The sequence below is a fragment of the Aphanomyces astaci genome, assembly GCF_000520075.1.
Source record: "Aphanomyces astaci strain APO3 unplaced genomic scaffold supercont1.96, whole genome shotgun sequence".
Classification (NCBI taxonomy): domain Eukaryota; phylum Oomycota; class Saprolegniomycetes; order Saprolegniales; family Verrucalvaceae; genus Aphanomyces; species Aphanomyces astaci.
The window spans coordinates 1-22,191 of NW_009798359.1; the positions used below are offsets into that span (position 1 = coordinate 1).

The 22,191-nt window shown below is 46.6% G+C and overlaps 7 protein-coding genes across 10 annotated transcripts; 4 read left to right on the forward strand and 3 right to left on the reverse strand.

Moving 5' to 3' along the window:
- Positions 1 to 345: 345 nt before the first annotated feature.
- On the reverse strand, positions 346 to 1,146 carry H257_16973 (hypothetical protein; the record flags this gene model as incomplete). Its single annotated transcript, XM_009845597.1, has 3 exons — positions 346 to 562; positions 613 to 997; positions 1,071 to 1,146. 3 exons carry the CDS (start codon positions 1,144 to 1,146, stop codon positions 346 to 348), a joined length of 678 nt encoding a protein of 225 aa, XP_009843899.1.
- Positions 1,147 to 4,652: 3,506 nt separating this feature from the next.
- Positions 4,653 to 9,244, reverse strand: H257_16974 (hypothetical protein). 3 transcript variants are annotated; one of them, XM_009845599.1, is made up of 11 exons: positions 8,926 to 9,230; positions 8,377 to 8,875; positions 8,289 to 8,315; positions 7,735 to 8,224; positions 7,462 to 7,599; positions 7,142 to 7,406; positions 6,856 to 7,003; positions 6,371 to 6,806; positions 6,186 to 6,308; positions 5,686 to 6,098; positions 4,653 to 5,628 (listed from the first exon to the last, which is right to left on the reverse strand). In XM_009845599.1, exons 1-10 carry the CDS (start codon positions 9,185 to 9,187, stop codon positions 5,775 to 5,777), a joined length of 2,712 nt encoding a protein of 903 aa, XP_009843901.1. In that variant the 5' UTR covers positions 9,188 to 9,230; the 3' UTR covers positions 4,653 to 5,628; positions 5,686 to 5,774. The 3 variants fall into 3 exon arrangements, with proteins under 3 accessions (XP_009843901.1, XP_009843900.1, XP_009843902.1); XM_009845598.1 differs by having other exon boundaries at positions 4,653 to 6,098; positions 8,926 to 9,244; XM_009845600.1 differs by having other exon boundaries at positions 4,653 to 6,098; positions 8,377 to 9,244.
- A 917-nt stretch (positions 9,245 to 10,161) lies between these two features.
- H257_16975 (hypothetical protein) lies at positions 10,162 to 10,698 on the forward strand (the record flags this gene model as incomplete). The annotated part of the gene is made up of 4 exons (XM_009845601.1): positions 10,162 to 10,182; positions 10,255 to 10,322; positions 10,402 to 10,559; positions 10,622 to 10,698. 4 exons carry the CDS (start codon positions 10,162 to 10,164, stop codon positions 10,696 to 10,698), a joined length of 324 nt encoding a protein of 107 aa, XP_009843903.1.
- A 2,761-nt stretch (positions 10,699 to 13,459) lies between these two features.
- Positions 13,460 to 14,996, forward strand: H257_16976 (hypothetical protein). Its single transcript, XM_009845602.1, has 6 exons — positions 13,460 to 13,553; positions 13,625 to 14,009; positions 14,052 to 14,264; positions 14,313 to 14,503; positions 14,559 to 14,762; positions 14,806 to 14,996. Exons 1-5 carry the CDS (start codon positions 13,472 to 13,474, stop codon positions 14,567 to 14,569), a joined length of 882 nt encoding a protein of 293 aa, XP_009843904.1. The 5' UTR covers positions 13,460 to 13,471; the 3' UTR covers positions 14,570 to 14,762; positions 14,806 to 14,996.
- A 2,656-nt stretch (positions 14,997 to 17,652) lies between these two features.
- On the forward strand, positions 17,653 to 18,760 carry H257_16977 (hypothetical protein). The gene is made up of 4 exons (XM_009845603.1): positions 17,653 to 17,816; positions 17,870 to 18,185; positions 18,235 to 18,398; positions 18,464 to 18,760. Exons 2-4 carry the CDS (start codon positions 17,963 to 17,965, stop codon positions 18,728 to 18,730), a joined length of 654 nt encoding a protein of 217 aa, XP_009843905.1. The 5' UTR covers positions 17,653 to 17,816; positions 17,870 to 17,962; the 3' UTR covers positions 18,731 to 18,760.
- On the reverse strand, positions 18,756 to 20,505 carry H257_16978. Of its 2 annotated transcripts, XM_009845605.1 has the most exons (5): positions 20,307 to 20,505; positions 20,078 to 20,258; positions 19,753 to 20,029; positions 19,473 to 19,699; positions 18,756 to 18,873 (listed from the first exon to the last, which is right to left on the reverse strand). In XM_009845605.1, the coding sequence occupies exons 1-4, from the start codon at positions 20,450 to 20,452 to the stop codon at positions 19,524 to 19,526; spliced, it is 780 nt and encodes a 259-aa protein (XP_009843907.1). In that variant the 5' UTR covers positions 20,453 to 20,505; the 3' UTR covers positions 18,756 to 18,873; positions 19,473 to 19,523. The 2 variants fall into 2 exon arrangements, with proteins under 2 accessions (XP_009843907.1, XP_009843906.1); XM_009845604.1 differs by lacking the exon at positions 18,756 to 18,873 and having other exon boundaries at positions 19,300 to 19,699.
- Positions 20,506 to 21,081: 576 nt separating this feature from the next.
- H257_16979 (hypothetical protein) lies at positions 21,082 to 22,180 on the forward strand. Its single transcript, XM_009845606.1, has 6 exons — positions 21,082 to 21,156; positions 21,222 to 21,342; positions 21,396 to 21,443; positions 21,499 to 21,594; positions 21,654 to 21,935; positions 21,999 to 22,180. Exons 1-6 carry the CDS (start codon positions 21,143 to 21,145, stop codon positions 22,047 to 22,049), a joined length of 612 nt encoding a protein of 203 aa, XP_009843908.1. The 5' UTR covers positions 21,082 to 21,142; the 3' UTR covers positions 22,050 to 22,180.
- Positions 22,181 to 22,191: the final 11 nt, after the last annotated feature.

Below are 22,191 nucleotides of genomic sequence, written 5' to 3' on the forward strand. Positions count from 1 at the left end.
TGTAGCTTATAACTTTCCAAGTGTTTGCGAGTAATTATTTTTGGAAATAGTTTCGGGGTCAAATTAAATACAAGTTCATTGCGCGACTTCTACTGATATTACATTATTTTACTTTTATTAAAATATTCCGAGAATACAAAACGTAGTTGTTGTATTATAATACAGTTTGAATAAAAATACAAGTCTGCACTATCAGCGTGTGCGACTTCCGCTACCTTTGTGGAGTAGTGGTCTGAGTGGAAACATATCTAAAGCTACTTTGCAAGTTTAATCCCTTCAATGGGTAGGGTGGCTATATGATTTATTATGATTCTTGAGAATTTTGACTAGTTTGAGAACATATCCTTACCTGAGTTGACGGAGTTGGATGTTCGAGTCTTGGAGATGCATACACATCTCCATTGACAGGGTCTCGATTTCAAGGGCGTGGCCCACCGCCATGGCCGTGTTGGCCGCCTTGGCCTCCCACAGTTGATCTTCCAGAGCGAGGCACTGCTCCGGGAGCTCATTGTTCGCTGTGAACATCCGTTTTGCCACATCGTTGCTGTCCGCCAAGTCAGTCCTACGTGACATCATGCATGTGTGAGAATAAAAACTAGGTTAAGAACATACATGAGTTGGCGGCGCTCGTGGTGCAAGTCGTCGATTTCCGCTTCGAGCGACATGATGCGGCGCCCCGCTTCGTCCAGCTGCACCGCCTGCTTCTGCACCAGGCTAGCGTTTGAACGCGCTTGATCGAGCACGCGGTAAATTGTAGGAAAGTTCGAGGACATGGTTGACATGAGCGCACAAAGGTGGTCTGTGAGGAGCCGTAAGGTGTCTTGTGGTGGCAGCTGAGCCAGGAGCTTCTTGATGCACTGCATCAGGGTCGTCGACGGCTGGGTCGTTGCCGACAAGCTGTTGGGTGTGCTGTCAACACTCAAATCCTGTGTGGTCTTGAATGGCGACTGCGTGGCATGGTGGGCGCTGTTGAGCTTGCGCTGCGCGTCCATGGCACCTACATAGGTGCGCAATCAGACAGACACACACGGTGGACGGTGACCATCATTCGAAGTGTCATCTGTACGTACCTTGGATGCAGATCATGTCGCTGGTTATCGTGTTCTTGGCGGCGCTGCTCGCCTTCGCGTTGGTTGTCATGCTCATCATCATAGCGATAGCGCGCGAGGTTATATACGTAGTATTTATTCAAGACCACATGAAACGCAATCGAATTTTAATTCAAGTCAAGGGTAGATCTTGTGTGGAGCGATAAATCGATGACCGTGTACTTGTACTTTGTATGTGCTATTTTGATTTTGACAATATAACCCACTTCTATTGATTGAAATTCAACATGCAGATTCAAAAAATTCTTACATTTCTGACATATTTAAATATTTCAAAATCGAAGATTGGATTGACTTATTTATGGAATTCGTAGGGAGATTGCCTACGATTTCATATTAAACCAATGAAAACACTCGTGTACAGTGATTGGATAATTCAATCACAAATCCGTGCTTATCACGAAACACTATTGAGGATAGTCCTTGGCAATGCAGGCTGCATGATACGAGTGCAATTATGCGTCGATGGAATATCATAGTCATGTATGTACTACGGTAGTAGTTTCGACATCAACGTTGACTGTAGTAAGCATCCATTCCGTCACCACGACCTTGCCCGCTTGAAAGGCATCAGCTACCGTCGGACGACTCCAACGTGCATTTGCATGGAGTAGTGTAATGCCATACATACTACATACTAGTACGTCAAGGTCCTCAAAGGTAAACATCCAACCACGTGATATTAACGACACTCCTGAAGTAGAATTTATGCACTTGTGTGCACTTGAATTGGAGAAATGTAGATAGGCCACTGTCAACAACTTAACCCGTAAATAGTTCAATACTTGCTTCATAACAGAGATATACTTACTTCTCTTGTGTGCTTATGGCCCACATACTAGTAAGAATTTCCATAAAGTCTTGATAACGTTATTCGCAAACGCGTCCAGCTCGACTATCAACATATCACTATAACTCTTCCATAACGATCGCTCCTTCCTACTACGTACTAATACAACGCAGCACAACTTGCGCACTGCTAACGTGACATACCTAGTGCTATCAATGGCATTACCATTAGGACGCCTCACATTCCCTTTTGGCATGTGACGTGTACGATAGAGGAGGATTGGCAATTTGTGATTTTCTTGAGATCTCATTGGATATGAAAATCGTAGGACCAGCTAGCTCCCTACGATTTCGTCAATTCACAAATGAACTGCGAAATTTTATGTTTGCTACAAATTCGTATATAACTTGGAAAAAAACGAGGTGGAGGATTTCGAAATGGAGAAATCGTAGGGGTGTGCGCCTACGATTGCATACAAAAGTCAAGTTCTGGCCTACGAATTCCGTAGAATGAGTTTTGATAATAGAATAATATTTCCATACAATTATCTGTGGTCATTTTCTGTAGACCCACAATGATTTCAGGGCATGGGGGTACCATCATAAACTTTCCTGCTGATATCATAAATTGACGCCACCCTTGGATTGCATGATGGCGACGAGCTTGCTGCGCGTCCTGGTGCTTGGTGGCGTGGGCATGATCGGGCGAAACTTGGTCAAATACTGCGTGGACAATAATCCAAGGACTTGTCGTCCCTACATCCGGACAAGTCCGAGATAGTTGTCGTATTTTAGGTACGAACGACGACAGTCCTCCATGCATCTCTTGCTTGCTTCCGCATTGAACTGTTGACACGATCATGACAGTGAACAAGACGGCGTTTTACATTGTCGAGTAAGCGGACTGGTCCCGCATGTGGATCGCGCGTTCAAGGCGGACCCTACGACTACAGGTGTTCAACCTGGCGGGCGAAAATGAGAGCCGAGATGTCCGTCTACAGCTCCAAGGTACGAGCGACCCCACTCCCTTGGACATCCATCACCTCCCATCTATCTGCACCTCTTCAATCTCCCCCACGCCCTTGCTCATCGTGCCTCCATAGTGCCGCGACATGGCCGTGAAATGCGGTACTTCTCCATCCTCCATGCCATGTGTATCTTCCGTACAATTCCTTGAAAGCCCTGGACGTGAAGACCTTTGTGAATGTGTCCACCACCTTCATATACAAGTTCCAAACGAAAGCGCCGGCCGACGAGCGCGCCAAGCTTGACCCGTGGACCCAAATACAAGCTCACAATATCTTATCATTCCATGCATAGATATACCACATAATATATATCACAAATTATATATTATATATATATCACATAGTATTTATATATATATCACATAGTCTTTATATATATCACATAGTATATGCATTGTATTTGTCACGGACTTCGAATTATTTTATACATATCACATAGTATATATATGTATTCGAGTCGCGGACCAAAATAGTGCTTTTTACTGCGGTCCTGTATATGGTGTTTTTGTTTCCTACCACTTCCTACCAACACCTACCAAGTCCTACCATCCGTATAATTCAGCAGTTATTCGTATCCCCCGAAATACCGTACTTCGTGAAAATAATCGGTATTTGGGGCACAGGATCCATTGCCCCAACGAAGACAATTTACTTCCCAGGGTGTACGTACAGTAGTCCACCCACAGTTTACAGTCAAGGAGTGCCGATGAATGCACCTCTGTAGAATTCACCAGACTGCCCTGTGTACTGCACTAAATTGGGCATCGCCTAAGGGCATAACGTTATCCATTTTGCGACTCATTTGTTGGACTGTGAATCATGATGGCATCATTTGCAATGTACCAACACTGCACGTCAAGGTCTCATTGAACAGACCATACACTAACGTTAGGTTTTACTAACGTTACGTATTAGCTCGAATATAGGTTGCAATAGTTTAGTCTCATTTCCAGGGAAGTCCTTGCAATACAGTGACTTTCCATAATAACTTCAACGGAATCTGCCTACCAAGTGACAACTGCCAGTCGCAATGCGTCACACCATGTCCATGCCGAAAAAGTGCATGCGGTACAGCTCAAAATTCAAATACATAGGTATCATAGCTTTATTCGCCATTAATTGGCACTTTACGTAAATTTACAGAGTAGACCCCAAGGTTATTCATAGTTGACCCCTATCCTTGTGGATGAATAATGCGAAAGGTCCGACCACCTCCGACCAATCAGAGGGGTCGGAGGTTGATCGCAATAATTGAAATTAGGACTAGGAGTTATGGGTATATCTGATAATATCCCTATACAAGTACATACAATATTCTATATCCAGAACGCTTAGGAGCGAGCTTAGGCCAGGGCCGGGAGCGTAGCGAACCAGGCCCGTTCACCCGCGAGTCGACTCAATATAACAGGAATGATCTATCGAAAGGTTGGGAGCACCGGAGGCCGGGAGCGAAGCGAACCAGGCCGAGGAGCCCCCCTACTGTCCTAGTTATAACCCTAAATAGGATAATTCGGACACAGGTTATCTATAAATGACCACTTCACGGTCGGACCTTTGATGTTATGGCATGCAAGATTTTGCATGGTTGTGCATGACGTGATGCTCGCTAACAAGTACTTTGAGATATTGCTTTACTATGGATGATGGATTTGGAGGTTGCGTATGAACAAATTTCAAGAACATTATTACATGCAACCGTCACTTGTTCGAAAGTCGCACTGTTTCACTGCAGTACAGTATGGCTCGGCAACACCACGCACCATGGGAGCACTTCTACGCGACCGAGTCAGAAAACTTGGCGCTTCGCGAGTCAGTTTCCGAGATGCAAGTGGAGCTGGCCCAATTGCGCGTGTGGAAGGCGCACGCGGTGGAATTGATGACCACATGGGGCCCAAAGCGTCTGAAAATGCAACAGGAAAAGGACGACACGCGCAAACTCAAAAAGAAGTTGCTCGACATGGAGCAGCAAATTCTGGAGCGCGTGGCGTTGTCCGAGATGCTGGCTGAGCTTAAAGTGCAGGACTCGCAACTGATCGACAAGCTAGCCAGGACACAACGAGAGCTGGAGCTATGGAAAAGCAAGTCCGCCAACGAATGTGCCGCCCATGTGCAGACGCGGAGTCAATTGACGTTCATGGAGGACACATTTGAACAACTTGTAGAGCAATTGCTGGTGGTGCGTGCACGATTTGGATCAGCGGAGGATGCCAATGGAAAACGAGCTCTATCAACAACCGAACAGGTCCAGCCAAACGAAGGAGAGTCCCCCACTGCATATCAAGAGCGAAAACTAGTATGTACGGTTCATTGCTTTTACAGTGTTATTGATCTTAACATATTCAATTAAACCTTTGTAGCTTTGCGGGATGTTTAGCATTGGACAAACGTGCGTACAGTGGATAGAGTCGCGGCTCGTGACAGATGCCGCCGAGTTGGCTAGACGGGAACACCTGCAAAATGACTGGACACAGGAGAAATCTCGACTGGAACGAGAGTTGAGCCGCGTGAGTCTAGCACTACAAGACGTGGAAGCTTCCACTGCCAAACAGGCGCAAGACCTCCGTCTCTTACGTGCCGAAGGCGCCCGGCACGAGCAGGTGCTGTTGGCGGCGCGGCAGGATGTGGTCAAGTGCACACAGCACACGCTTGAAGGCAAGACGATCATGAAGCGGCTGCTTCGCGACGTTCGGCAGTATTTGCACCTGACGCAGTTGGAAGTCAAGAAAAAGTTTGGGTATGTCCCCGATGCCATCACCCACCACGTCGTTTGGGAAAACATCTCGACGTCCATGAAGGACTTTGATGCGTTTTTACTCGAAACGAATAATACGAGTACTCCAGAGTGTTCTTAAAACCCATGGTACGAGTTGAGGGCGGGTCGAGACACTCGTGGTTTGCCTTTTCGAGCATCGTCGGCGACTTCTTGACGTCGAGCGGCTTGGGCGGCCTGCGTCCGCTTAACACAGTCGACGATAACCCTTGCTTTGTGGCATCGGAACTTGGACTGTACGACTAGAGCGGCCTTGTCACGCATCGACTTCATCGTTACGAGAGCGTGTTCTCGTTCGGCGAGGGTTTTAACCGGATTCGACGTAGCACTTCCAATTGGAGGGGTTCCTCTACGGGCGGAAATAGCACTAGACACACCTTCTCCGCCAGCTCGATGTGTATTCTAAGCCAACGTACCAAGATATGGTTTACGCATGAATGATGTGGTTTCTAGTGCTGGGTAATATATATATCCTATATATGTATGTACCTTTGTAGATAACTTTGCGTTGGTTTGAGGGCGGGTATTGGTTGGTTGTGCTGTTTGCACATGCCACGAATCTCGAAGCAATTGGTGAAATTCGTCGTCGCCGTCGATGGAAGCTCCGATGTTCTACACATATATTTCCTCATTTTCAATGGCCAATGAGTGGATGAATAAGTAACCAAACGTACCGCGTAGTACGCTGCCAAATCTTGTACTGTCACCACCCTCTCCTTCTTCTGGTTGCTGTTGTCTATACTCCCATCCCATTGGGCCAAAAACTCGACGACCGCTTGCCGCTCGGTTAGCTTGCCTTGAACCACACTGCGTTGACGAGATGGATTAAAATGCAGTTTTAAGTCGGCCAGCATCACGTTTCCCTTGCACTTGGCCTCCAAATTGGCATGAAGTTGGCGGACCAGGGCCAGTCGCGGCCCGCTCAATTCCCCTCGCAAGGCGGTTAAGAGGTCATCGATGCGGATACCGCCGCGCTTGTCCGTGTCCAGCAGCGTCATGAGGTGGTCGACTTGTTGCAAGTTCAAGTCCACTTTACACTGGTCCAGGCCTTTTTTCAGCTCATCTTTACTCAACCAGCCGTCGCCGCTGGTGTCCCAATCTCGCAGCACTCTATATGGTATTTATATGTATGTTGTTTTGGCTTACCGAGACTGATTACCTTTGTAGCCCAAGAATCCCACCTGAAGGGTTGGAGGCACATAGTTTGAACTTCAATTTGTCCATGATCGACTTCGCAGGCTCATGACGTGTTCCGAATCGACGGGCCAACGTTTGGTGCATCGACGGAATATGGAGCAATTGCGTCCCTATATCATAGCACAGTCGTTCAAGATTCAACCAGAAAGCCCTACACCCCGGAATTTCCAACCCCGGAACCCCCAACCAACGACCTTTAATGATATATAAACTAATCACTCCAATATGGTGTGTCGCATAGTATTTACCACAAGTATCGAACGAGTTGGCAATCACTTGGGCTTGTCGTGACGACAGTGATTTGTCCAAGTGGCTCAGCACTTTGGCGAGTACTTTGACGTGAATTCGCTCTTGACCGTTGCCGAGCACTCGATTGGCGCCCAGCTTTTGGGCCAACACGTCCACCGTACACGGTGGCGTAAACAACAACAAGCTACAGTACTTGACGAAATCTCTCTCGCGACACAATTCCAGCTCGGGGGACTTTTCGGTCTCGTCCACTTGTTCCACAGACTACACATACACACACCAGTCGTCACGTTAAAAGGTTGGTTTGCTGACAACTTACTTGATGGCCATCGGGATGTGTGACCAATACGCGCTTAATGGATGAATTCGCACACTGCCCGTCGCCGCCAGACAAGTGCCATGCATTCCGCATCATCAACTCAAAGTAGTCATCCGTGTCGATCGACGCACTCACGCTCTACACACACAAACAGCTCGAACTTAAACCCCCAATAAACGACCCGCATGTATTGTTATTAGCCACATCATGACCCGAATGCTAACCGTTTGCGAGACGCATATAGCACGAACGTATACAAATAAATAAACGCACCCGATAGTACGTGACGAATTCGTCGTACGTGACGACACCATCATGGTCGACAGTGTCCCACTGACGGAGGAACTCGGACAGAATTTGATCGGCGGTTTGCTTGCCCTGGATAAACTCGGGGTGCTTGGACACGTCGTACACGGTTCGGAGGTCGTCGATGGTCACTCGACCGTCTTTGGATTTGTCCAGCTTTTGAAACGCCATGTCAATGAACCGTAGACGACGAGGGCTGATGTCTCCGCGGAGGGCGACCAAAAACTCGTCAAACGAAATGAACCCGTCGCCGTCCGTGTCGAACGCGCGCAGGAGGCTGTCGACGTCCGAGTCGGAGCAGTCGACGCCATAGTCGCGCAGGCCAAACTTGAACTCGTCGCGACTTAGCCTCTTGTCTCCCGAGTCGTCCATGATGCGCATCATGCGGCTGATCCCTTGAATGCCATTGGCCCCCCCTCGAGCGAGGATGGCTTTTTTCACTTGCTCCAACACGTCCCTATAACGAACACACCTTTTCATATCGACAAGTTGGGAATAGGGTGTGATATGATCTCGGCCACCTGGGATTGGTGGAGGCGGCGCTTCCACTACAATCAAATCACTCGTATTATACGATAGTCCATGTGAAATACTACGGCGGTATAGTACCTGTCGTTGGATGCAACGAAATGCTCGCTTTGATTGGATTGGATGCTTCTTGACGTGATGGGGCGGTGGTGGTGGGAGCTCAACGAGTGGCCTGATGTCGATGGCCTTCCAGCTTTGGACTGAAGCTTGCGTTCGGGTGCTGTGGTGCTGCTCTTGGACGATGGTTTTGCAATGGCCTTGTTGGTTGAACTCAACGAATTTTGGGACGCACCCGAGGTGCATTTACTCGCCTTGCTGGAGACATTGGTGCCACAGTGCGACGGATTGTACTTGTCTTGACGTTTTCGATGAATCTGAAATTGAAACGACGTTGCGTGCTTGCAGTAGAGCCAATCGCCCACAGGCAAACATCCCAACCGGATCATTTTGCCATTGGCGTCGGCGACAAGTCGACCAAGGGTGATGAACAATTGGTTTAGAAAACGCTCGACAACATCGCGGGATACGTTCAACTCTAAGGCCACGGCGCTCAAACTTAATTTTGCTATGGAGGTCAACCCTATGTAGACAGACTGTTTCAGGCTTGCAAACCCCCACGTTTCACTGAACCTGGTTCCAACGCGGCGTGTCCGTCGATATTTGCGTCGTGGAGAAACTGGGGGTGGTTGAAGAAAATCGGGGTGTGGGTCGAGTCAAATGCAAAAATGCCAAAACGTTCCAGTCGAACGGGATGCCCCGCACCCAGTCGACGCCACAACGCGCTTGTAACAGCCTTCCACATTTTCAAACTGGTAGCCAACGTAAAGTCACCATGTGCGACTGCTGTAGCTTCAATGATGTCAGCCGTGGAAACATCCACACAAGAGCTCATGGGAGGTCGGGGAAATGCGCTTGAAGTAACGGCATAAACCGCGTGGTTGAAACAGGCGAGTGTCAGTTACGTTGTAACTGTCAACTGCTAGACTGGGTACAGTACCACTGTACTCCAAACGAGATAATACTGTTAATATTACTACGCTACCCACCATATGTATTACATTCACTGTCAGTGTCAGAACGACACTGACAGTTTACACCCATCTGAGGTCGACACGAATTTAAAACTCAATCAACATGTAATAACACTGTGGATTACACTGGGTCACCTTACGGTGCTCGTACGATCGATACATTTTAGTGTTCCGCTGCTTCTTTGTGCTCCTTCGTTTTGAACCAATTCAGTGCCAAATTTGAAGTGCATGTCAGGGGTTAGCGATAGCTAGCCACTGGTAACACAACTTAACCCGGCAACAGCCGTGGAAACGTCGATACATGACCTCATAGGAGGCCGTGGCACAAACAACGGAAAACTGAGTTTAGTTCCTTGTATTGATTGTGGGGGTGGCTCATTTTGAACTCATTTTCCCACGTAAAGTCCTCACGACGCTCGAAAACTCAACTAGGGGCTCGTCTCGGGTGTTTTGACGGTCACCGTGCCACGTCCAACCCATAAATTGTACGATAACGTTAGTAGTACTCACATCAACATATGACTTGAATCGTATCCTTGCCCACCATAGGATGCTGGAGACTTGCTCGAGCTCTTGTTTCAACCTAACGTGAAGATTAACAAAATGTTGATATCGATACGTCCATTGTCCCGACACTCACCGGTGTCGATTCAAACCACGATCGCCCCACCAGCATTTACTTCAGAAGGTACTCAAATGTATCCTCGATGGAACTCAATTGAGTACGGGTCTGCAAGTGAGCGGCGCATTCGCTGGTGCACTTAGTTTTCCACAGGTCGAGCTCACGCTGGGGCTTGTCGATCAGTTGCGAGTCCGCCGACATACGGACAACACCATGCCCATTTCCGCGCTCTTGGTGGATTTCCAGGACGAACTCGATCTGTTTCCGTGATTGTGTCGACTTATGGACCACATCGAGCGAATGTAGCTGCGATGGAAGGGGGTGCTGGAGTGCTGCAGTCGCACGATCGACACGGGCACCCTCGCGTCCAAGTCGTATCTATGCAATGCACGTCGCGTGGTCTTCCGTCAAATGATGCCGTGGATGATGGCGGCGCATGTTGTCGACCCTTAGGGCGAATTCTTGCGACTTCTTCATCTCATCCTCGTCCGAGTACGCAGTGGACTTAGCATTGTGGTACTTTCCCAGCGAACTCGCCGCTGACGTGCTGTTCATTGGAAACATCATGAAGATCTTGGGCAACAATAGCCAGCACCACCACGAGGCCATTTGTAGATGACTGCTAGCACTCGCTCGCCAGCACACTCATGTCGTTCGAGACGAACTTGCTCAGATACGCGTGACCATCGCGTCCCGTGCCACGTCACCACGCGGTTGTTCGTACGCCCCGTCCGTCCATCTCGGTGGTAATAAGTCACGACCTGTGCTTGGAGTACTCTATGAATGCCCTCAACCAAGTGGACTTTGGCGCATGGCGGCATGTTCGTGGGTCCCATCACGTTGTTAGGCCTATTACGACGAATACGGCCAAGGATATATGTCGTCGATTTGGCCGTTGCTGCTGACTCTGTCACGTGTTCCAGCTGCGGGTTCCCAGAAACAACTTAATCGACCACAACCCATAAACGAATGTCCCAATCAATATGTCCACACCCAAGGGATGACCATTTCGCCCAAACATCTCCATGTCAGGGTAGGTTTAATGTGAGCATGTTCTCATTCACTGCCAAGTACAAGTACACCATCATGTCCAACAGCGGCGTCAACTACGTCAGAGCCCCAACTTGATTTATATATATATAAATATATAAATGCTCGGATGAATAGTCATTTTAATACTAATATATAGCACACGTTGTAAATAATAAGTAGGAATAACGCAAGATAGGATCGGACGTACCTAAAAGTGTAGAACACAGAGTAATAATAATAGTACACCATTATTTCACTTGGAGCCAACGAGTGGAACCCTGCTTGGCAAATAATCTATTGCCAGCATAGTGAGCGTAATTATTACCACCAAAATTCACGAAATATCTAGCCGTGCGTTGGTTCGATAGACAGCGACAGCTTGCGGCACTATTTATACCAAAGATTAGTCAACTAATAAGTCGAAAAGGACCTATAGAATTGAAAAGTACTAGTACCATAAAAAATATTGAATATGTACCTGACTTTCTGGTCGAGTAATCGTACTACTGTACGGCGTAGGTATATATACAAATATATATAATAGACCTACTACAGTAGACATATATCTTCTGTATATATTAGGTTTATTTTGTAGTTGTTTCTATACTTTTGGGAGATCCCACCTGGCGTTATTCATATTATTTACAATGTGTTGCTGTGCTATTTATTAGTATTAAAATGACAAATACTATTCATCCGAGCGTATACAACAATATTAAAAGAACTACTGTAGCATGGGACTCTGACGTAGTTGACGCCACTGTCGGGCATGATATTGTACTTGTACCTTGTGTACTCGTACTTGGCAGTGAATGCATATTTCTATAATATATTAGGTATATTTCGAAGTCACCCATATACTAGGTTCATTTTGTAGTCATATTTCAAGTGGCTGACGTACCCCCAACCCCCCGACAATGTCAGATCCACCACCCTCGCAGTGTATTCCCCCATTGGCGCGCCTCTTGGTGGACGAACGGAAGCAGTTTCCGTGCTTGTGTCGACTTGTGGACCGCATCTTCTTTGCAGGTACCTACCTACCTACGTCTCCAAGAGCTTTCGTTTGCATTCAGCCAACATATATATATGACCCCCCAACCACGAATTCTCCATGAACCTGCTGGCCGTTGCTGCTGACTCTGCCACGTGTTCCAGCTGTGGGTTCACGGAAACAACTTAGTCGACCACAACCCATCGCCGTGTGTGCGATGCTGTGGCTCTTGTCGCATGTGGTCAATAGATGCTACTTGTACTAGTGTCATGCTATTCACACCCTGGTTGGTTGCCAGGACATTGTAACTTGTTATTACTGAAGCAATTTCTACGACTCTTTCGAATAATACACTTGAAATGGGTTGCATTGACGTGATACATAGCCAGGGTCACCTTTTAAATTTGACCCGAAAATGTGTCGAAACAACACCCAAAAATGTATTAGGCTGATCGAAGAATATTGTCAGTCGCCTTAAAGATGCATATATATATATATATATATATAATATATTTAATAATTCGAAGTATGTGGAATATAATATATATATATACTATGGGGTATATATATAATAATTCGACACTTGAACAAAGGTCTTCATGTCCAGGCCTTTCAAGGAATTGTAAGGAACAAACACATGGCATAGAGGATGGAGTAGTACCGCATTTCACGGCCAAGTCGCGGCACTATGGAGGAACGCATGAGCAAGGGCGTGGGAAGATTGAAGAGGTGCAGATAGACGGGAGGTGATGGATGGCCGAGGGAGTGGGGTCGTTCGTACCTTGGAGTGGGGTCGTTCGTACCTTGGAGCTATACGGACATCTCGGCTCTCATTTTCGCCCGCCAGGTTGAACACCTATAGTCGTATGGTCCGCATTGAACGCGCGATCCACACGCGGGTCCAGTTCGCTAACTCGGCAATGTCAAACGCTGCCTTGTTCACTGTCATGATCATGTCAACAGCTCAATACGAAGGAGATGACTGTCGTCGTTCGTACCTAAAACACGACGACTATCTCGGACTTGTCCGGATGTAGCTGCACAGGTCATTGTCCATTTGACCAAGTTTCGCCCGATCATGCCCAAGCCGACAAGCACCAGGATGCGCGGCAAGTTCGTCGCAATCCAAGGGTGGCATGAATTTAAGATATCAGCAGGAAAGTTTATGATGGTACCCCCCATTCCCTGAAATCATAGTGGGTCTACAGAAAATGACCACAGATAATTAATTGTATGGATATATAATTCTATAAATATTATCAAAACTCAATCCAATCTTCGATTTTGAAATATTTAAATATAAGATTTTTTTGAATCTACATGTTGAATATCAATCAATACAAGTGGGCTATATTGTCAAAATCAAAATAGCACATACAAAGTACAAGTCCACGGCCATCGATTAATCGCTGCAAAAAAGATCCTACCCTTGACTCGAATTAAACTTCGATTGCTTTTCATGTGGTCTTGAATATAAATATAACATCGCGCACTACCGCTATGATGATGAGCATGACAAACCACGCGAAGGCGAGCAGCGCCGTCAAGAACACGACAACCAGCGACATGATGTGCATCCAAGGTACGTACAGATGACACTTCGAATGATGGTCACCGTCCACCGTGTGTGTCTGTCTGATCACACCTATGTAGATGTCATGGACGCGCGGCGCAAGATCAATAGCGCCCACCATGCCACGCAGTCGCCATTCAAGGCCGCGCAGGCTTCGAGTGTTCGCCGCACACCCAACGGCTCCTCGGCAACGACCCAGCCGTCGACGACCCTGATGCAGTGCATCAAGAAGCTCCTGGCTCAGCTGCCACGACAAGACACCTTACGGTGCCTCACTGAACACCTTTGTGCGCTCATGTCAACCATGTCGTCGAACTTCCCAACCATTAACCGCGTGCTGGATCAAGCACTTTCAAACTCTGGCCTCGTGCAGAAGCAGGCGGCGCAGCTCGACGAAGCAGGGCGCCGCATCATGTCGCTCAAAGCGGACATCGACGACCTGCACCATGAGCGCCGCCAACTCATGTATGATCTTATCCTAGTTTTGATTCTCATGATGTCACGTAGGACCGACTTGGCGGACAGCAACGGTGTGGCGGAACGGATGTTCACGGCGAACAAGGAGCTCACGCAGCAGTGCCTCTCTCTGGAAGATCAGCTGTGGGAGGCCAAGGCGGCCAACACGGCCATGGCGGCGGACCACGCCCTTGAAATGGAGACCCTGGCCAAGGAGATGTGCATGCACCTGAAAGAGTCGAACCTCAAAGTCCGTGAACTCAGGTAAGGATATAAATATTTATAGTCTCAATCATGCGTGTCGTCATGTAGCGCCCATTTGGCGGAGAGCAGAGGCGCGGCGCAACGGATTCTCACGGAGAAGGAGGCGCTTTATGACATCTGCTTCTCAAAGGAAGAAGAGCTGAGGGAGGTGTCAAGGCGGCCATGGCGGAAGACCACGCCCTGGCGAAAGACATGTACATGTACATCGAGGACTTGCATATTGAACGCAACCAACTCAGGTAAAGATATGATCTCAACCTATCTTTATTCTCAAGCATACATGTCGTCACGTAGCGCCGACTTGACGGACACGAAAGAAGCGGCGAGACAAGATGTTGATAGCGAAGGAAGAGCTGCAGGAGTCCTACATCGTCATGGAACGGCAGGTCCGCGCAGCCAATGGCACCAGGCGGCGGACCACGCCATGGAACTCAAGGCCATGACCAAGAACTTGTTGCTGTACATCGACGACTTGCACCTCGAACGCCGTCAACTCAGGTATGACCTCACCCTAGTTGTCATCCTCACTATGGTCACTTAGCGATGACTTTGCGCACGCCGACAAGGCAGCCCAGCGGTGGCTAGACAAGTCCATTGAGCTCCAACACACGTGCTCATCCATGAAACGTGAGCTCCTGGAAACCCACCTCGAAGTGTATTTGCTTCGCCAACACCCGATCCGGGCGTAGGTCGTTATTTATTATTTATTCATAATCAATATTTGTATTTCAAGTTTTGCGATCGTTGGTGGAATCACCGAAACTCGTTACTACTGTAGTATGACCCATCCATAAATCTATCTATACATATCACATATATTCGTACTAAGTTGGCTCTATAGGGTAGTTAATTTGCTTTGATTTTGCACCGAGTATGTATTCTCTGCAGCGTATCCCAAATCATCCCAGCGTCATCGGAGATTATATTGACATGTAATGAAATAAATCAACCTTGTTTTGTATGTTTTTGCTTGTCAAGTTCCGTAATTAACAACTAACTAGTTAGTTCATATTTTGGTACAGCACGACTTGGGATCGGTCCTCCGATATATTTGAACGTTTCTTCCTCCATGTCAGAGGATGTTGTCCACGAGACGCAAGTACAAGTACACCATCATGCCCGGCGTCAACTACGTCAGAGCCCCAACTTGATCTATATATAAATATATGCTCGGATGAATAGTCATTTTAATACTAATATATAGCACACGTTGAAAATAATAAGTAGGAATAACTCAAGATAGGATCGGACGTACCTAAAAGTGTAGAAACAGAGCAATAATAATAGTACACCATTATTTCACTTGGAGCCAATGAGTGGAACCCTGCTTGGCAAATAGTAATCTATTGCCAGCATAGTGAGCGTAATTATTGCCTCCAAAATGCACGAAATATCTAGCCGTACGTTGGTTCGATAGACGGCGACAGCTTGCGGCACTAATTATATCAAAGAGTAAGCAACTAATAAGTCGAAATGGACCCATAGAACTCAAAAGTACCATTAAAAACAGTCAATATGTACTTGACTTTCTGGTCCAGTAGAGCAAAATCAAGCCAAAGTAATTCGTACTAGGTATATACAATTATATATCATAAAGCTAATATACATATGTCTACTATGTATATTAGGTTTATTTTGTAGATGTTTCTATACTTTTGCGTACGTCCGATCCCATCTTGCGTTATTCCTAATATTTACAACGTGTGCTATATATATTAGTATTAAAATGAAAAATACTATGGTGGTAGGTGCTACCCACCTACCACCAGTTTAAACGATTATACATATATATATATAAACGTGTTATTCCCACCAATTGAAATTCGTTTCAATATACTAGTGTACGTATATACTACGTAGTATTCAGTATCGTTCCACCAGCACGTGCATTGAAAATCACATATGCAAACTAATATACCTCAAGTATATGTCATGTCAAATATGAACCCAATGCACTGTCGTCGTTCGTTGCTAAAGTACGACAACTATCTCGGACTTGTCCGAATGTAGCTGCACAGGGCGTTGTCCAGACTTGACCAAGTTTCCACCGATCATGACGGATCCTTATACTAGCTACTACTACGTAGTTACGTAGTACTATGTAGTAATAGTATTTCGAAGTATTGCACTAACAGTAAATAGTAGATTCCACACGACCCTGCCCAATCGAAACTCGCACTGACTGTCGGAATTCGAATCGCGCCGTGACATTTGGTTGGTTCATCTAAAAACTTTTTCACTGATTGGCTAAATATGCTTTTTTGTAAGCCAATCAAATGTCGCGGCGAGGTTGTAGCCAGGTTAGGAAATTCTCAACAACAAAGCTCAATCCAAGCTTGGTTTTGAATGAACGATCATGTAAATACAAAGTCAAGGAGTAGAAATATATGATACTTTTGTAGGGGCTTAATAGCACACTAATACGTAGTACATATTTCAACTGTAAGCTTAAACCGTGCACCATAAACCGTCCCACCTATTTCAGTGGAAATCGAAGTAAATGAACGCTAAGATGAAGCGATTCAAGCCAATTAAATAAGCAGAAGAATGCCCAACCTTTCGGCTTCACGCAGCACTTCTCAGAATTGAAATCCCGGTCATGAGTGACGAATAAGATGCATTCTACGATGAGGTCTCTTTCAACTGCACCATAAATTGGCCATTTACGTTACGTAGTATTGTGGATTTCGTTTCAACGGGGTTTGGAAATTTGTATCGATCTCTCCGCTGTCAATCGAATCACAAATCGACGCTATTGGCTAATCCAATTTTGATTGGATTTGATTGGCTCTTACAGAAATGACAGGTATACAGTAACCAATCGAACTCCAGCGTGATTCAATATTGATTAGACAAACCACGCGAATTTTAGAAGTTTATATATGTATAACGTTAGCGAATTCACAATACTAGTATTGGGCTTTTCAGTCAAATTTGCCCTATTTTGGGGGATTGATGAAATCGCCAACTAATCGAGCAAAGGCGTATGATTGGCTACAAAGAATGAGTTGCAATATGATTGGCTAAAAAGGTTGATTGGTGCGTTGCAGGCACAAACATACCTCTTAAACTTAGTTTTATATACAATTTCGAACGTCCGGTGATTGTTTGGCGGTTCATTCAACCAACCGCAGGAGGAAATTTTGAGCAGAACACACAATGTATTGTGAATTCGCTATAAACTTCCGAAATTCGCGTGGTTTGGCTAATTAAGCAATATTGAATCACGCTGGAGTTGTGATTGGTTGAATGTACTTGTCCTTTCTGTAAGAGCCAATCAAATCCACTCAAAATTGATAGCCAATAGCTTTTCGATTCGGAAATCAGTACCCAATCCAGAAGGAGTTCTACCAAACCGGATAAGCGTTACATGTTATACGGAATCTGGCAGGCGGAAGGACAACCCGAGAACCACGATGAACCGAAGCACGACCACGACGACCACATGCTGGTATGAGATCCTTGGGTTGCCCCAGCTCTCGGACACCGATGCGGTCAAGAAGGCGTTCCGTCAGATGTCGCTGAAGCATCATCCAGACAAGGGCGGCGACGGTATGTATGCTGCACGACATGCCCTTGTCTAACGTGTCATTTGTGTTGTACAGTGGACAAGTTTCACGAGTTGCAGCAAGCCAGTCAGTACCTCTTAGATCCTGCCCAGAAGAAAAGAGTACGATGCCAAGATCTCCCAAGTGACGATGGCGGATCTGCAGAGAAAGCAGCGAGAAGAGAAGATGGGGGCGGAACGCAAGCGGATGGCGGACGACCTGCTTCGACGGGAAACCCAAGAACTCAAGCGACCCAAGCACGTCATCAACGATCTCAAAGCGAAAGCCAGGAAGCACGTCGAGGACATGCAGGTTAAACGAGCACAACAGGCCCAAGAACGCGCGCATTTGCTTGGAAAGGACGTCAAACGCGGTACGATCTCTCCCAACATGTTGCAAACTGATCCACCGACCTTGCTTAGGGGACATCAAGCAACGCACGATTCGCGTGTCGTGGAGCAACAGCAAGGGTTCGCACTCGGACGAAACACTCGTCGCGGCGTTCCGCGAGTACGGCGAGATCGAACTCGTCAAGATGAAAGGTCCGGACTCGGCGCGGATTATATTCGTGAATGCGCTGTCGGCGGTAAATATTTTTTCTATTTTGAATATGAATATTTCATCACGTAGTTACGGTATAATATATGATAGACCCAAGCCGCTCGTATTGAAGGACACAACGACATCACGTGGAGAAAGGTCACGTTGGTGGGTCATGCAGTTCACGAACAAGCGTCTGCCAAGCATCATCACCATCATTCTCATCATCACGACCAACATTCTCATCATCACGAGACCGACGCTGCCAAGGTACAGCTGGAACTGCATCCGATCTCCCCGGCAGAACTGGCGCAGTTTGAAGCTGTTGTGTTTGCCCACTTGAACGCATTATCTCAACGTGGTGTCCCAACCTCCTAAGATAATGGTATATATATATATATATATATATATATATATATATATTACGTACTGTAGTAATAGTTAACGTATTCAAAGATCATTGGCTATCTCATTTTCACGTACCGGTACCGCAATGTTATTATGACTTTTGAGGTGTTTTGCTAGGAAAATGGGACATTAGGACTGTGAAATATGTCTCTTAAATTGGAACTGGACGTTAACTCATTCTGTCGATTTGCATGAATTTTTTTATCTGAAATGACTGACGGATTAATACGTTAATCCAGGGGACAATTTACGGAACATATTTTACAGTTAATAGTAGTACTGACTTGCATATTTTTTGTGCTTATGGGTATAATATTCTGACGTATGTACATTCCTGACAGAATGATACATCCCCAATGGGTTATGTATTTATAGAGCCAATTGTCAATTGATATATATAAAATACATGGGATTAAGGAGAACATGCATTTAAAGAGGTATGTTTACACACATTTCAAGGTGGGTGATTGGCTGAATCCGATGTCCGTTAAATTGTCCCATGCCTCTTAATTTGGACACGTTACATACTCGAACACTTGGTATTATTATAGTAACTATTCTAATACATTATTCATACCAAGTGTAAACAAGTGAAGTAACTATTTTAATAGTTACTAATACCAAGTGTATAATGTTGATCATACCATATTGTTATTGTCGAATCATGTGAGTATACTAGTAGTATACAGTGTGACGATCGCTTAGTACGTACACAAACACAGTGCAACCATCGTTCTCGTCCATGTATTTATACGCGAGAAAACTACACGACGACACTGGGGTGCGCCGGTTGCTGTCGCGAAGACGACCGACCGCTGCCATTGGCGGCATTTGAGAAGGCGAGGTTCGTGATCGTCGACAGGATCGACGCGCCCGCGGACGAGTGCAACGCTTCCAGCGCGCCGGTGGTCATCATCGAGTGCATCTTGGACTTGGCGTCTGCACCAAAATGAGATTGTCCTCTGCGAGATGATGGAGGGGGGGTGGACTACCTTTGCTGCATTTCGTGTACCCGACCACGTTCGCGCCCGACAGCGTCAGGGCCACGATGGCGATGAGCGCCCATTCCACGTTGAACTTGAGCACGGCCACGAGGAGGAATAGCGTCCAGACGCCCGGCGCGCCGTAGAGGGCCGTCCAGAAGATCTTGGCGTCGAGGGGGTCGATCTCGGACATGTCCTCGAGCGACTCGAATACCCACTCGTTGGACCCGTCTTCGTTGATGCGATTCCACCACCGCAGCCCGACGAGGAGTCGGCCCGACACGTTCTTCTCATGGATTAGTTCGAGGGATGGTGATGGGGATGTGATACGTACTTTGACTGTCCAGAAGTCAAACGCGAGTAGCAACACGCAGATGACAAAGATAAACACAAAGCTGTTCGAGACAAACCCACCCAAAATGTACACGCCGAGCGCGAGGAGTTTGAAGAGCAAATGGAACGAGGCTGCCACGGGATGCTTGGCTTTGCGGACCGACTCGGTCACCCCCGACAACCTAGTATGGAAACGTCAGCAACGTCGAATGGAAGCTGCGGCGGCGTACAGGCCAGCAGACGCCGGTACAGCGCGTGGGGAGTTTTCAACCGAAGACGAGGCCGTGGCGGCCCTGGAGCGAGGAGATGTCACTGGGGAGTCATGAGGCTCGGCTGATACATCAATGAACTCGAGTTTCTTGCTCTTGTCTCCCATGCTTCTTGCCAACGGTCAGTCTTTTGCAGCACTTCCGAGAATTTTGCTGCCCGAATGAAGGACGACAGATGTGGAAGCTTATTGTCCGGTTAAAATGAAATTATACGGAAGGCATATTTATATATATATTATAATAATATTTCAACCTGCGAGTAGAAGTCATACGCACTGATATTATTTTATACTAGTAGTACATATTTCGAAGCAGTATACGTCGAATGTACCTTCCTCCTCAGCATACTATTAATAGTAGTAATAGGCCATCTTGAGATTCGTATAACCATGAAGGACTACTACTATCGTTGCAATTCCAAATCATGCTGGTTCTGTCTGCGATCGTGCGAATTGTATTGAGAATGGAAACTTACAGTTAATTGACTGTGAATACCAGTATGGTTGAAAGCGCTTCATCTAAGAAGGTTTATAAATGATTTTATGATATATATTATAGGAAAAATATTGAAATAACAGAGCAGTATGTTCAGTGTTCCTGGTAGTATATTCGAAGTACAAAGATAATATTTTTATATTAGTATTGCATTTGATCGACTCGAAAATAGATAATTCATCCGCCAGAAAGATCGCTACTTATCCGGATATTTCCATGTACTGAGCTTTGTATAGTGCAACTGGGAACACGCACTTCACAACCGACCGCATCGGAGAATTCCCCTGCCCACCCCTTCAAGCATGGCTCGTGACTAGTACGTCGTCCTGCCGCGTATTCAGCCTCCCTCCATGAAGAATGAACTTGACGTCCTTCTCGTAGTGATCATTTGTTTAAGCTGGTGTTGATCGGCGACTCGGGCGTCGGCAAGTCGTGCCTGCTGCTGCGATTCGCCGACGACGCGTTCACAGAGAGCTACATCACGACGATTGGCGTGGATTTTGTAAGTTCAAATCCGTCGTTGACATAGTCCATAACATGTGTATGTCGTCACAGCGCTTCCGAACGGTGAAAATCGACAAGAAGACGGTCAAGTTGCAGATCGTACGTCCATCTCACGCTAGTTCCTCCTCATCCTGTTATTGTCTTCTTGATGCAGTGGGACACAGCTGGGCAAGAACGATTTCGTACGATCACGAGTGCTTACTACCGTGGCGCCGATGGGATCATCATGGTGTACGACGTCACGAGTCAGGTTTGTTACTCTGCTTCATTCGATGTGGATGATGTCCATGTCTTAAGCCCACTTGGTAGGAATCGTTCGACCATGTGAACGACTGGCTGAACGAAGTGAATCGATATGCGAGCGAAGGCACGTGTAAGTTATTGGTCGGGAACAAGAGCGACATGACCACGAAGAAGGTCGTGTCCTTCGAAAGCGCCAAGGCGTTCGCAGACAGCCTCGCCATCCCATTCTTGGAGACCAGTGCCAAGAATGCGCAAAACGTCGAAGAAGCTTTCCTCACCATGGCTTCGGAACTCATTACGATTCGAGAATTGGTCGGCAGTAGTACCACCAAGCCCCATGGCACCACGGTACCCTCACGACATATCTCTTCCTGACCAACCATGGGTGATTGACTGATGGCACATGTGTAGCTCTCCAACGACTCCGCCAAGCAATCGAACTCCAACTCGTGCTGCAATTAGGAGCTTGCTGCGAACGCTGGCAGTGTACACCTTGAGGCACCCTTTTCCTATTGTTTAATCGACTGAATATTCGTCCATAATGTCCATTCTCGTCGATAAAGCAGCGTAATTGAGTCATATGTGGAAGGATTTTGCAGTTTCC